Below are 16,060 nucleotides of genomic sequence, written 5' to 3' on the forward strand. Positions count from 1 at the left end.
CCTCCCACTTGACTACATTTTTAAAATTTGCATACGTATCTTGCAATATGTTATTTATTGCATGCATTATGGCATTATCGTGGGCATTAAGGCCGTAACGCGATTTGAAAAATGACTCCCTAAATTAGCCGTATAAGACTGACCCAAGTTAGAGAACGGGCTCTATCTTTAGCCGGACCAATACTGTGGAACACCATGCCCTTAGAAATTAGACTACAGAGAGATTTTAAACTATTCAAAAAGAGTTTAAAAACCTGGCTTTTCAAGCAAGCCTTTTACAAAGAGAGCGGTGAATAGTGGAATAAGAAATCTGGCAGCAGAACATCAGAACGCAGCACCTTTCTGCTCAATAAGTGTGTTTTATCAAAACAAAATAGACACTCTGATAGAGTTATATATGCAATTAAAACTGAGAAACGTAGAAAAAGGACAAGATTTTTAACCTTTTGCCGGACTTTAATGGCACTTCCTATAGATAGTATTAACTTATACATTTTCCAAAGATGTATATATGTGCCTCACTGTAAACCGTTGTGATGGTATACTACTTAACGACGGTATAGAAAAGATGTTAGTTAAATAAATAAATAAATAAATAAATAAATAAATATTGCTGCCCCGATCTGTCCACTGCCCACTCACTAGAGATCTGGCTAATTACTTAGCTGGATAAGTGATTTATCTGGCTAAGTGGTGAACGCTGAACATAGGTGGATATTCAGTGGCTGTTGCTTAGCTGGATAAGTTGCTATTTCTCCAGCTAAATATATCAGACTGCTATAGTCTGAATATAGCTGGTTAAGGATAAAGCTATTCAGGCACATGTACATTGATAACAATTTAGGACTGTTCTGAGGCAGTCCTAGAGTTATCTGGCTAATGCTGAATATCAGCATTATCCAGCTAAGTTAGAAGGATAACTTTGCTCCACCCTGGAATGCCCCCCATCCTGCCCATTGACATATTTGCTAAGTTTTTAGCTGGATAACAGCTTAAATTGATAAGTCAGGGGTGGTCAAATTGGTAGTGAATTCAAACCCCCTTTAAATCTGAACCCCCATGTGTGTCAAACTTGGATGAACCAAATCTCAAATAAATACATTTCATTCAAATCTAGAAGAAAAATAAGACACTGATAATTCAATTTTATCTTGGTCTTTTGAACAAATACTTTGGGCCCTAAATAGGGCCTTTGAGTATTAACACTCCTACATACCACACATAATAATCAGGTGACAATTTATTGATAAAATGGTGATAGGACTGGCCCAGTAGCTTAGCAGCAGTGCTGCACACTGCCATGTAGAAGAACTAGGTTTGATTCCTGGGCCAGGTCTTACACTGCCTAGGCTGGCAGGGCTGATTGTGCTACAAAAGGCAGCATTCACGGTCCCTGGGAAGGGGAGAAAGGGGAAGGACTCCTAGTCTTCATGAAACATCAACTCCCAGCGGCCTGATTTAGAGCCCAGGATTCTGGAAAGAGTCCTGATTCATGGCTCCCAGCCAAAGACTATCAGTGCAGTGACTGGGCTAGGTGATGCTGGAGGCTGTAGTTCAACTTTTGTGCTCAAAGAATGCACACACCACAAAGCAGTTTAATATTTATTTGTGAAAACAAAAGCATCTATGGAAAACAAGAAAGCCTAGTTTCTTTTGAAGCTGCAGCGGAGATGCTGGGCACATCAGAAGGAGAAAGTGAAAGCAATAAACAGGGAGAGAGAAACAAGGTGTGCCTTATGACAGCTTAACCCAATCACAAACAGTAAGTGCTAAACAGAGAAAGAGGGCAACATTTTAACATTATCTTAATTTGCATAACTGCGCATTAGTTCCAAACACCCTAACTTAATTAAGAACCTTCCCTCCCTTTTACACTTTTAGAAGTTGATGCTCCCAACAGGTGAGCTAGGAGGAGAAGGGGAAATTTTTTCCAGGTAACTGTGCCAGATCCCAGCCTTAATTCCTATTGAACCGGAAGACAAAATGAGCAGCAGGAAATGGAAGTGTTGCCCCCCCCTCCCCCACCAGCACCCCATCCGAACACACACACATACAAGAAATGATGCTTACAGCCATCGACCGGTATATTGCACTTTTACTAATATTGGCTCTTTCTGAGGGCTGCATGTGCACAACTATTATCCAAAACAAAATGCAATGTACCAATAGGTTGAAGAATTGCCAAGGGGATTTCTTCCCTCTCAAACATACTTTGGCTAAATTATTGTGTAATACAAATCCATTTGAATGGTCTAATGCATATTGTTTCATATTGTGATTCTCAGTTACAACCGCATCTTCCATTTTTATATTATTTGTCAGAGGACAATATTCAAAGAGGTTAAGCCAGGTAGCTAAATAATTACCCAACTATATTCCCCTTACATCAGCTAAAAATATGCATGGGCTTTCACGACGATGCACAATTTGAATCATATTAAAAGGAGGCATTTTGCAGGGAAAAGAGCAGGGGGAAATGTGTATAAAGAGGAAGTAATTAGGATGTGAATATTTGTATTTTCAAATGTATGCACAATGTTAATGGAAACTCAGGGTAATTTCCCTTTGAAGATTATAAAGTCTACGAGTACAATGTATCTGTATACTTTGCAGCAGTGCAGACTACTGAAAATTGCAGTACCCCCTTCCCAAGTGCATAGTAAACATAACTTATGCATGCTTTTGTTTCTTTTTTTCCAGGGATGTGAAGCCAGACAACATTCTTCTTGATGAGAAAGGTCAGGAAACGTAGTCTGTTTACACGCTTGAAAATCTGTCTCACTTGTTCTTGTAGTACTTATAATATATGGATTCCAAATACCTTTACCAGCATATATGTATATTAGTGTTATATAGGGATGTCCTTTAGTTTTACCATTATGGGTAAACATGATGAATGCGTTGATCTTTGGCTTGGTTCACTGGAAACAAACTACATGGTATTAGCCAGTAGGGCACACTCTTGGCAGAAATAGAATGCCCCCTTACCCCTTCCACAGGGGTTTCTGAAACAGAGAGGCACAAGAGCGATCTCAAGTCACTTCCTGCCCTGCTGGTTCCCAGTTATAAAATGGCACAGGCAGACTCAGACTGGTGCCATTTATGAGCTTGACAGCTGTCTCAGGGCCATTTGGCACCTTTGCTGAACTAGGAGCCGGTGGAGCAGGAGTAACTAGGGATGACTCCTGCCTGTTTCTCCTTAGGAGACCCCCACAGAAGGGGTAAGTGTGTTACCAGTTTGTTATTGCCCATTTTTTTAAAATCATAATTACTGTATTTACAAGATCAATCAGATAATTATACTCCATATATATGCAGTAATATAGATATTTGCATGTATTTGGGATCTTAAAGACAAACTGTAAACACAGAGCCAGGTTCTTCTAGATTACCTTTGCAAGCAGATACAATAATGTTACTTTAGCAGTTAGGCTAAAACTGCTTCTTATAGATCAGATGGGCTGGAAGCTCAGCTAAGTCTGCACTGAAAACTTGCTTCATCATGATGATGATGATGATGATGATGATGACAACAACTCTGGATCTCCCTTGACTTATGCTTTCTCTACAGCATGTCTCTGTCACGTCAATCATGGGTCATGCTGTGTGCACTCTGGACACAGCCACCGTAACTTTCCACTTAGAAGTTGTTGTGGCTGTGTAAAGAGATGTGGCTAATATTCTTTAGGTAAAGCTGAAGAATAACAGAAGAGTGGCCTTGCGGTGAGTGTATGCATCTGCTGAGGCTGCAGTTTTACATAGACATTGTTGAGAAGTGCTCTTTTCCAAATGTCAGCAATTTTCTGCAGCATAGAGTCATTTCTGCTTCCATGTTTGTTCAGTCCAGCAAGTAGCATGAGGGGCTGTCATCTTGGCCCATATGTAGAATTATACCTGAAATCATATCCCATGCAAACATAATATAGCAGAACCAAAACTGATCACCTCATATGCAAGCTTGAGGGTTAGTGGGAGGAGGGTGTTTATTTTCCTTTTCCATTTTTTAAAATAATGTTTATTTTGTCTCAGAAAACAAATGGAATCGAAATAAATCCAAAGGAAAAGAAAAAAAAATTGAACTGAAAAATGTTCCTGTGCACATCCCTAGTGTTCTATTATAGACGGATAGTAATATAATTGATTCTGTTTAGAATATTCTTAGGGTGTAATTTAGTTGCAGTTGCGCTTCACTCAGCATATAAATAGCAGCTTAAAACCGTCAGTAAAGGAGTGATGATAATACATAGTTTGATTGTGGCCCTTATTTTCAGAAAGAGTTTTGCTATGACCACAAGAATGGTTCCGCTCCTCTTTAGACACAGGGACATAGTGGAGCTGCGCACATTCAGATATTCCATTGTTTTGCTTCACTTCACGTCATATGCTCTATATAGAAGCCTGTCTGAATAATTATCTGTATGTTTGCCATTTATAATTACAATGTGTTTTTAACATTGATTATGTCATTTATGATTTTCTAAGCCATGATTGTATATGCTTCTTTGGTCTGTTTCTTGTTACTGCATCCCCAGATCCTTCAGTCTTTTTCCTTAGGTCAGACCCTCTGAGCCACATCATAGTAACTTCATACTGAATTGGTTTTTGTAGTTCTTGATATCTTTTACATAATGTGATCAGAGTTCTGATTTATAACCTTGAAATGTACCCAACTATTACATTATCTTGAAAAACCGTATACATTATACAATATAGCAGTCTTGAGGTTGTCAGAGATGAGAATATTTTTCATGATAAATAATGTTAAATTCTTTATTTGCTCTGAGGCTTGTAATTTTTATGCTATTGTTTTTCTTAAATGGAAAATGAAGGTCTCTTTTGTTTTATTACATTATTTGCCCTGTATATAGCATCCTTGTCTAGAGTACTTTATAATAAACTACCAAATTATTCCAGGAGTGTATGTATTGTTGGAAATGATGAGTGCAATAATATTGAAGAAGAGCTCATAGATTTGAGAAGACTCATTTGTAGAATTTGTTTTTAAGGTTCTTGTGGAACTGTAGAAGAAAGAGGGCATTTTGAACTTAGTCTAAATGGGATGAAATGTGTGCATATATAAGCATTTTATAGACTTCTATCACATCTCCCCTCAGCCGTCTCTTCTCCAAGCCGAAGACCTCTTTAGCCTTTCTTCATGAGGGAATTGTTCCATCCCCTTTAACATCTTGGTCTCCCTTCTCTGACCTTTTCTAATTCTGCTATATCTTTCTTAAGAGGTGGTAACCAGAACTGAACACAATACTCAAGATGAGATCACACCATGGAGCATTATGATCTTCTTCATTTTATTCTCCATTCCTTTCCTAATAATTGCTAGCATTCTGTTTGTTTTCTTGGCTGCTGCTGCTGCACACTGAGCAGAAGATTTCAATGTAGTTTCAATGATGACACCTAGATCATTTTCCTGAATGGTGACTCCTAATGTGGAACCTTGCATTATATATCTATAATTTGGGTTACTCTTCCCTAGGTGCATCACTTTCCACTTGTCCACATTAAATTTCATTTTCCATTTGCATGCTTAGTCTTCCAGTTTTGTAATGTCCTCTTGCAACTTCTCACAATTCTCTTGTGATTTAACAACTTTGAGTAATTTTGTGTCATCTACAGATTTGATCACCTCACTTGTTGTTCCCATTTCCAGGTCGTTTATAAATATTTTAAAAAGCAGTGGTCCCAGAACAGATCCTTGGGGCACTCCCCTAGTCACCTTTTTCCATTGGGAAAATTTACTATTTAGCCTTACTCTCTGTTTTCTATCTTTTTAACCAGTTGGCAATCCACAATAGGACTCTGCCCCCTATTCCATGACTTTTTGATATCCTACGTTTCTCATAAGGGACTTTGTCAAATTTTTTCTGGAAATTCTGATACATTATATCAACTGTTTCACCTTTATCCACATGCTTATTTGCACCCTCAAATAAATATAGCAAATTTGTGAGGCAAGACTTCCCTTTGCTAAATCCATGTTAGTTTTGTCCCTTTAAACTATACTTATCTATATGTTCAGCAGTTTTGTTCTTTATGATAGTTTCCACCATTTTGCCTGGCACAGACGTCACACTCACTGGTCTATAATTTCCTGGATCACCCTTGATTCCTTTTAAAAATTTGGTGTTACATTGGCAACACTCCAGTCTTCAGATACCATAGATAATGTTTTTGAAAGTTTACAAATTTCTGATAGTCTGAAATTTCATTTCTTTGTTCTTGCAGCACTCTGGGATGTATACAGTCTGTTCCAGGTGATTTGCTACTCTTTAGTTTGACAGTTTGTCCTAGTACATCTTTACAAGTTCACTGAGGTTTGTTCAGTTCCTCTGAATCATCACCTTTGAATATCATTTCTGGCAAGGGTATATTTCTTACATCTTCCTCAGTGAACACCGAAGCAAATAATTAATTTAGTCTCTCTGCTATGGTTTTGTCATCCCTAAGTGCTCCTTTTACCCCTTGATCATCAAATGGTCCACTTGACTCCCTCACAGACTTTTTACCTCGAATGTACCTGAAAAAGATTTTATTATGAGTTTTTTATTCCACAGCAAACTTTTCAAATTCTCCCTTTGCCTTCCTTATCAATGCTTTCAATCTGACTTGCCAATATTGATGCTGTTTCCTTCATTTGGATCCCTTTTTTTTAGCTATTATAGCCTCTTATCTCACCTTTCAACCATGCCAGTAGTTGTTTAGCCTGCTTTCCACCTTTTCTAATGCATAGAGTACTTTTGTTCTGGCTAGTGTCAGCCATTACCCGGTTGAAGTACTCTGGACGGGCTTTTCAGGGTCAGGTATTTGGTAGGGACACTCCTGTGCACTGTAAAACTCCAAGGGAAGCCACTTGTAAATTCATCCACTGCTTCCCCCAGGTGGGGTTTGAACCTCTGCTCTCAATGTCTGGCTGGGAGGCAGAAGCTCCCCAGCTGAGCCACCAGCTCAGCTTGGCTTTGTTACTAAGTTCCAGCCTTTACATCATAGTCCTTTTTTGTACAAAAATAAGTCCCACCAAAACAATGTCCAACAAAGTAAATCCAAATTAGGCCCGGTTGGCCTATCTGCCACCACCCACATATCTCTGGGCCTTTACCACTCCTCCCAGAGAGAACTCTACCCACACGGCAGTTTTCCTAAAAAGATCACCAGCAGAAAAGAAAACAATCCAAAACAAAAATAGACGTCTCTGTGTTCCCATGCCATGGTTGTAGTCCTTCCCTCACTCTCTCCGGTGTAGGCAGCTTCCTGGAAACAGAGCCCTTTTCCACGATTCACAGCACAGTCCATGATCCAGCCTCTTCAGTCCCCAGAAGGAGACTGAGACAGCTCTGACTGAGGCTCATCTTTATAGGGTGGAGGCTCCTCCCCTAGTGGCCAGGGATTGGTTCCCGGGGCTCCACCCTCTTCCTCCTACAGCTGTGTCTCTTGGCTCTCTATTACTGGGGGAAGGAACCAGCGTGACTCCCTAGCTCTTTGTCTCCTGGGTTTCCTTCCCGCTTGAATTCCCTCCGTGGGATTTTTAGTTCCAGGGGTTTCTAGTTCCTGGGGTTTTAACCTTCCTCCCCGGGCCAGTATATAAACCCTGTCACACTAGGAAGATAGGAAGATGGTATTTTTAAACATGCATGCCTATGCTAAACTCTTAACCTTTGCAGTTGCTCCTTTCATTTTTTTCCTAAATATTTTCCTCATTTTATCATAGTCACCTTTTTGAAAGTTAAATATTGTCATAGTAGATTTATTTTTTGCACTCCCTCCAGTTATCAAGTCAAATTTGATAATGTTGTGATCACTATTGCCTATTGTACCAAATCCTGTATTCCACTAAGGACTAGGTCTAAAATATATTTTCCCCTCTTGTTGGTTCTTGTACCAGTTGTTCCATGAAGCTGTCTTGATTTAACATTAACTCAGTCAATACTGGAGTAATTGAAATCAGCCATTATTACTGTGCTACTGATTTTGTTAGCTTCCCTAATTTCTTTTAGCATTTTATTGTCTGTTCATTCTGGTCAGGTAGAGGGTAAAACACCCCCACTACTATTTTATTCCCTTTTTCACCTTGAATTTCTGTCCATAAAGATTCAGCATTGCCTTTTGTTTCCTGTAGAACTTTTATCCTGTTAGATTCAATGCTCTCTTTAACATATAGTGACCCTCTTCATCAATTTGATCCATCCTATCATTTTAATATAATTTGTACCCTGGTATCACAGTGTCCCATTGGTTATCCTCCTTCTACCAGGTCTCTGAAATGCCAATTATATCAACTTCTTCATCCAGTGCTATATACTCTAACTCTTCCATTTTATTTTTTAGATTTCTAGCACTTGTATGTGTTACAGACCTTGCTAGGGAGTTAGCAATCTGTTACGCTCTACTTCTCCAACGGGGAGGAGCTAGCAATCTGTTACACTCGCCTCCTCTAGAGGGGAAGAGTTAGCAATCTGCTGTCACGCACTCCGCCAGGAGGGCGGAGTTGGCAAGCTGTTCTGCTGTGCTCTTGAAAGGGGAAGGAGTAGCGATATGACATGACCTGCTCCTCCAGAGGGGAGGAGTTAGCTATCTGTAATTCTATTAGCGAACTGCTGTTAGATGCTCCTATAAGGAAAGGAAGTAGCAAGCTGTATCACTCTGCTAAGGAGTAGCAATCTGTTATGGATCAACTCTCTAAGGAAGAGGAGTTGGCAATAGGTATATAACACTTTGCTATTGAGATAGCAATCTATCATGCCCCCCCCCCACCCCCCGCTACGGAGTAGCAATCTATAAATATATATAAGTTGCTGGCAAGTCTCAGAGAAAGAGGAGTAGCTGTCTATATAAATACTTCCGTGAGCGGAGTCAGTGGTCTGTAGTGGTTGGCTCCCACAAGGTGACAATAGTGAAAGGAATGACCTCTTGGAGGAAATGGTGAATCCCTGGGCCGATGGCAGATGACAAAGCCCCCAGGAGGAGATCCTGAGAGGAACCACCAGCTAGGCTAGAATATGGGATAAACACAATAATTTTTTATTAGACTGGAAGCTGGACCACCAGAGGTGGCAGTAGTGAGTCGCTGTGTCCGCAAGGCTGCAGTCCTTCTGATACTGGAATATAATCTCTGGGTCGCTGAGCTGTAGAGAGAGACTAGAAGTAGTGAGTAGACAGTAGGGATGTGAATCATTTTTGAACGATTAAAATTATCGTCAGATAATTTTAAAATCATCCTAAATCGTTAGAGTGCACGATACAATACAAATGCCCCCAATTTATCGTCATAAATCGTCCTAAATCGTTAAATAGGGCACGGGAATTATTTGGGGGAGGGCAGGAAAACCGGCACACCAAAACAACCCCTAAACCCACCCCGACCCTTTAAAACCAATTCCTCACCCTCCCCCACCCTCCCGAACCCCCCCAAAATGTTAAATTACCTGGTGGTCCAGTGGGGAGGGGGGTCCCGGCGCGATCTCCCGCTCTCAGGCCATCGGCGCCATTTTGGCTGCCACTAATTAAAATGGCGCCGATGGCCTGATAAAAAAAAACAACCCACCCGACTCTTTAAATCGACCCCCCCCCCAAAACCTTTTAAAATTACCTGGTGGTCCAGGGGGGCCTCGGGGAGCAATTTCCCGTTCCCAGGCATCAGCTGCGCTAAAAAAAAAATGGCGCCGATGCCCCTTTGCCCTTACCATGTGACAGGGTATCCGTGCCATTGGCCGGCCCCTGTCACATGGTAGGAGCACTGGATGGCCATCAGCCCTCTACAATAGGGGCTGATGAGTAAAGATGGCCAGCGCCATCTTTAAAGATGGCGCCGGCCATCAGCCCCTATTATACTATACTCTATAATAGGGGCTGATGAGTAAAGATGGCCGGCACCATCTTTAAAGATGGCGCTGGCCATCCAGTGCTCCTACCATGTGACAGGGGCCGGCCAATGGCACGGATATCCTGTCACATGGTAAGGGCAAAGGGGCATCGGCGCCATTTTTTTTTAGCGCAGCTGATGCCTGGGAACGGAAACAGGAATGGGAAATCGCTCCCCGAGGCCCCCCTGGACCACCAGGTAATTTTAAAAGGTTTTGGGGGGGTCCGGAAGGGGGGGGAGGCTAAGGGGGGTCGATTTAAAGGGTCGGGTGGGTTTTCTTTTAGCGGCGTGGGCCTCCCTAAAAAAAAAATTAGCAATGTGAATTGGAATCGGAAACTATTCCAATTCACATATCTTAACGATCAGATTCCCCCCCCCCCACCAAACCTGATCGTTAAGACGATCTGGTACACGATTCACATCTCTAGTAGACAGGGTATATTGGATACAAGATGGTACACTCACAATAGTAGATGTCTGCAATGGTCTCTATGCCACAGAGAGTCTTCAGTACATTCAGGAATAGGAGCCGTAGGTGAGCACTGATTCCCACAAACAGTCTGTAATAAGAACTCACAATTGCTGTATATGAAATGGCTTCTAGAGTAGAAGAGAGTCTGTATAAGATTCTAGGAACATGGGTCCTCGTGGAGCGAGTACTGGCTCCTATCTGTAATCGTGCCAATGTAACTCTTGATCTCTGTACCTGCGATAACATCTTGGACGGAAGGGAGTCTTCAGAGCAATAGGAATGTAGACCCTCGTGGAGCGAGTACCGATTCCTATGTAATAGAACTCACTGGGGCGGATTTTAAATGCCCTGCGCACGTAAATCTGGCCGGATTTACGCGCGCAGGGCCCTCGCGCGCCGACACGCCTATTTTGCATAGGCCGCCGGCGCGCGCAGAGCCCCGGGATGCGTGTAAGTCCTGGGGCTTCGTAAAAGGGGTGTGTCGGGGGTGTGTCGGGGGGCATTGCAGAATGATGCGGCGTTTCGGGGGCGGGCCCAGGGGTGTGGCGCCAGCCCGGGGGTGTGGTCGAGGCCTCCAGACCAGCCCCCAGGTCAGGTGATGGCGCACCAGCAGTCCGCTGGCGCGCGCAGATTTACATCTGCTTTCAGCAGGCGTAAATCTGCCAACAAAGGTAAGGGGGGGGGTTTAGATAGGGCCGGGGGGGTGGGTTAGGTAGGGGAAGGGAGGGAAAGGTGGGGGGAGGGCGAAGGAAAGTACCCTCCGAGGCCGCTCCGAAATCGGAGCGGCCTCGGAGGGAACAGGCAGTGCGCGCTGGGCTCGGCGCGCAGGTTGCACAAATGTGCACCCCCTTGCGTGCGCCGACCCCGGATTTTATAAGATACACGCGGCTACACGCGTATCTTATAAAATCCAGCGTACTTTTGTTCGCGCCTGGTACGCGAACAAAAGTACGCGCACGCGTATGTTTTTAAGATCTACCCCACTGTGTTCACATCCGCGATCGCTTCCAGGATATGGAGTCTTCCGAGTGTTCTGGCAATCTGAAATCAAGAAGAGAGAGCGGAGCCCCCATGGAGCAGGTACTCCTGGTAAGTTTGAAAAAGCCGAGCAGTGGGGATGGGCTCCCCGGCTAACTTAGATCGTTGTTTCAAGTATCGTGAACTGCCGAAGCAAGTCCCGTTGGAATTCCTTGCTAACTCGTTAGAGGTTAGCAAACAAAGACCTTTTAAAGTGCAAATGGATGACGTCACTACGGGGAGACGCCCCCGAGGTTTGCACCCTTGCTGGTACAAAGTCTGCAGCGCGCACGCGCCCTTACATCATCGGGAACATGGCGGATCCGTAGTGTCAGGCCAACCCGGGGGAACCGGGACTATGGAGGCGGAGAGAAGCCACGGCTGCACTGACTGACAGAGCCGAAGGGAGTCGTATTCCAGGTAGAGAGGGTGGAGCGAGGGGCGAGAAGAGGCACAAATGCAACAGTATGCAGATATTTCAAAGTATATTTCTTATTTGTATTATCAATCTGCTCATCAGTTGACAGGAGTAATTTGCTATCTTTCTGTACTTTATTTAAAGGTGCCTGGTTCATTTTGGCATGTATTGCAATCTCTGTACTGGGATGCCTTATTTTCCTTGTTCTTTTAATATCCTTCAAAGATACATCATTTTGAACCATGCACTTCTGAGTGACTGTTGGCTTTCCCTCATCATCTAGTTTAAAAGCTGCACTATCTCCTTTTTTAATTTATATTTTATTATGCTTTATTCATTAACAATAAATGAAATAAAAACAAAAATGATGTAAATCAAGAAAATAATCAAGGAAATGTCTCCCAACTTAACAACCGCAGAAAAAAAAATACATCTTAGTCCACATCATGGGGGAAATGCTATTTCCTTTTTAAAGGTTTGCCAGCAGCCTGGTTTCCCTCTGGTTATGGTGGAGCCCATCCTTTTGAAAAAGGCTCCCTCCTTCCCCAAAATGAAACCCTGTTCCTAACAGGGAATGGTATGCAGATGAGCCTTTCAGACTGGCAAAGGGATACAAAAGGACTGGGTTAAACACTTACATACTCAATAAATTGATTAGCAGATATCCCACAGGCTAATTAAATAATTCTTTAAAATGTCTTTGATCCTTTATGCTTACTTATACCAATTCTAGAAGAATAATATCATAGAAAAATGTTGACTCCATAACAGGATTGGGTAGTAGATAACTTCAAATCTGCAAATATAGTATTTTCTTTTGACAAGCCAGGCTGAATTAGCCATAACGTGGGTGAACTGCAGAAGATGCTGAACAGACCCATCTCTCCAAGCACAGTAAAAGTATACTAAGCAGTCATAGGTGCTGCTTCTTAGTCTGATTTTGTCTGAGTTCTCACATGAATATATGGCTTTCTCTCCAGAATTTTACCATCTTGACTTCTTTCTGCTTGTGTTTTATTGCAGTACTTTTTCAAGCCTCGCTGCCTTGGCAGCTACTCAATAGCTCTTTTAAGTGCTACCAAAAAGAAAAAAGAAATAAGGAGATCTGTTTTATTTTTTCAGGATGTCTGGGGAGAGGCCCAAAAAGAAGCCGTAAATCAGAAACATCCTGTGTCTGCAGGAGCCAGATATCCATCAGCAATGCCCATGAGATTTGTTACAAATGTCTGGCTCTAACCATGGCATTGTGGGTAGATGTCACCCAGGGCCCAGCTATTATGAGTCTGGAAGATGCAGGATCTTCAAAGGGTGCTTAAGGAAATGTGCTCCCCCAAGTTTGGTCATAGTAGTCATTCCTTCTCTCAGAGTGGAGCCTTCTCTAGCTCTCCCCATGTGGAGTCAGACAAAGGGTCTCTTCCAATCCTGCTCTGTGGTAACAGTTCCCCCTCCTATAGTACTGGGTCTAAGATCTGCTGCAGGCATGGGATCAAGAAAAGCTCAGAAGCACATGGTGCAGGAGGAAGCATGGATATTGGCACCTAAACAGGGCTTGTCCTTGAGGCAGATCTCTTCAGAGCTGAAAGGGAAAAAGCTACAATGTGCCATGGCTGGGAGCTGTCCATCAATGCTGATCCCTGTCAGCCCCATACCACAAGTCTTGCCATCTTTTATGGTGCAGAAGATCCATATGGCACCAGAGCACCATTACTTCCAAAATTTTGGTGTGTCCAGGTTCCCATCAGTAACTTCAGTGCAGTGTGTGTATTTCACAACACCATTGGTGCGGAGACTTGAATTGCCAGTGCTGATTCCATCTACATTACCCATGATGTCTATGAGGAAGATACTAGAGAATATTTTGCCAGCACAGACACCTGAGTGCTGAACCCTCCTTTTCACTGAAGCCCTACACTTCGACTCTATTTCTTCAGATTGAGGCGGAACATATTTAAGTGTCTGAAAAAGATGGCTCTTCTTCAACTTTGGCCCAGAGAGCACAGCAGCTAGTGGACCAGTTCACTGAGTTGATGAAGAATATCTTTGTCCCCCCTTCTAAAGACATGAAAGATGCTCTGGAGCCTCTCCTATTCAAAATGGGTGAGATATTCCCTCAAACAGGGGTTCCCACCAGCTGTTCACCATGCCATAGTCCTTTAGAGGACTTGCTGACCATAGGTGTTAGCCCTCAACAATTGGCTAACCTTCACCTCCAATTGGGGAGTCTCACCCTGAGATATACAATGATGAGTAAGTTTTGGCTAGGTCAGTATTCCTCCGGGGCAACTCCCCTCTGAAATGACAGAGATCTCTGCTTTAGTTGACCTCTTATCATTGAGGTTATGGATCAATGTTTCCCTTTACCTGATTGGAAGAAGGTTCAACAGGAATTCCATCTGATCCCTTGCTGGAATTCCTGCAGCAGTCTTCACCACTTGCTATTATTCCAAGTTCCTGGACAAGTTGGCAAAGGCATCTCAGGAAGGATACAGATACCATAATAGATGTTTTTGACCTCCTGCAGCTCCTAGGACCCCCAGCAGACTCTGTAGTGTTCCCTGTTCATAGAATGCACCAGGATCATCAAACCAGGATATGGCAGAATTCCACCACATGTATGCCAGTGGCCAGGAAATTGGACGAAAAATATAGGGTGCAAGCAGCCCATGAGTTTGGCATAGTACAGTTCCTTCACCATTTGATAGTGATGGAATCAACTTTCAAGAGATCCAAAACAACTAGGGAGATTTCTAACACCCCACCATGAAAAGATACAAAATTACTTGACTCCTTTCGGAATAAGGATTTTCAAAGTTCCATGCTGAATTCCCATATAGAAGTCCTCCAGTTGTATACAGTACAGTATTTACATGACTGTTTTAAGAAGATGAAGCCCCTCATGGAGTTCATAGATTCTGAGCATGCCACAGAGTGTAAGGCAGTTGAGAATGTTGAGGAGAATGAATGGCATTTGGTCCACTTGGTCTATGAAGCTTTAGACACTGTGGTGAGGATTTTAGTGGCTGCCATTGTAGCCCATAGGCTGTTTTGGTTACATTCCAGTGGTTTGAGGGAAGATGTCCTTAAATAGAATTGTGGATGTCCCTTGTTTAGGGCACAGTTTATTAATGGACAAAGTCAAGGAGACTGTAGCACAGATTAAGGAACACCATCTGCTATTTAGTTTCTGTTGATGTCAGAAACAACCACCTTCTGGTTTCCAGGTGCTAATACTTCTCTTATAGACATGCATTCTTCCAGAGACACCACTTCTTATATTACCAGCATACTCAGTCCACCCTTCCTTTACAGTATCAACAACTTCCCATCAGAGGGCATCAATTTAAAACACCTTAGTAACTGCAGGTGAAACCTAGACCCAGTTTTTCATGTCTCAAACCTGACTCCCTGCCCCTTCCTTTGTGGGGAGAGGGGTCCAATCCTTTTTCTCAGAAGGATCACTGAGTCCTACAAATTGGGGGGTATGATTATTGCTTGTAATTCTCTCACATACCCTCAACCCAAAAATTTTCAGTCTTCAGTTGAGACCCGTCTCAATTGGTCCATCTTCATCTGGAGATAGAATCTCTTCTTCAATAGAGCTCAATAGAACTAGTCCCTCCCCATGAATAACGTCAGGGATTTTACTCCTCTTTCTTACTCATTCCCAAGAAAACTGAGGAACTAAAACCTATTCTAGATTTCCAAAAAATGAACAAACTTCTGATACAGAAACTCCCTTTACACAATCCTTCTGTTCATTCAACCAGGTGATTGGATATGCACCCTGGATCTCAAGGATGCCTATACCCTTATCCTGATACATCATTCGTACTGGAGATTCTTCAGGTTCATGGTGGAAGGGACTCATCATCAGTACAATTTCCTTTCTTGCAGCCTATCTGCAGCCCCAAGGGTATTCATCAAGTGCCTAGTAGTAAAAGCAGCATAGCAATACCAGATGGGGGTCTTCATCTTCCCTTACCTTTTTGAAACTGCCTTTAAATATTATGCCTGATTTTCTGCTTTTAGCCTTGTTAACGAACTTTCTTTTCTTTTTAAACATTGTCTTGCTTTATACCCCAAGTCTTTTGTCCTGTATGTTTGTCTTATTAGATTGTAAACTCTATTGAGCAGGAACTGTCTTTTTGTATGTTTATACAGCACTGCATATTTTGTATAGCACTATAGAAATGTTAACTAGTAGTAGTAGTAGTAGTAGTAGTGATGGATTCCTACCATTCGGGGCTTTTGGACTCCCTAGATAAAAACATACAACTCCTGC

The 16,060-nt window shown here is 42.5% G+C and overlaps 1 protein-coding gene across 1 annotated transcript in view; it reads left to right on the forward strand.

The window, feature by feature from the left end:
• The window catches only part of STK32C (serine/threonine kinase 32C), a 695,653-nt gene that overhangs the window by 638,346 nt on the left and 41,247 nt on the right, over positions 1-16,060 (forward strand). Inside the window, exon 5 of the mRNA XM_029609989.1 lies at positions 2,701-2,738. Coding sequence (XP_029465849.1) covers positions 2,701-2,738 — 38 coding nt within the window. The remainder of the gene's footprint in view (positions 1-2,700; positions 2,739-16,060) is intronic.

The sequence above is a fragment of the Rhinatrema bivittatum genome, chromosome 7 (assembly GCF_901001135.1).
Source record: "Rhinatrema bivittatum chromosome 7, aRhiBiv1.1, whole genome shotgun sequence".
Taxonomy (NCBI): Eukaryota; Metazoa; Chordata; class Amphibia; order Gymnophiona; family Rhinatrematidae; genus Rhinatrema; species Rhinatrema bivittatum.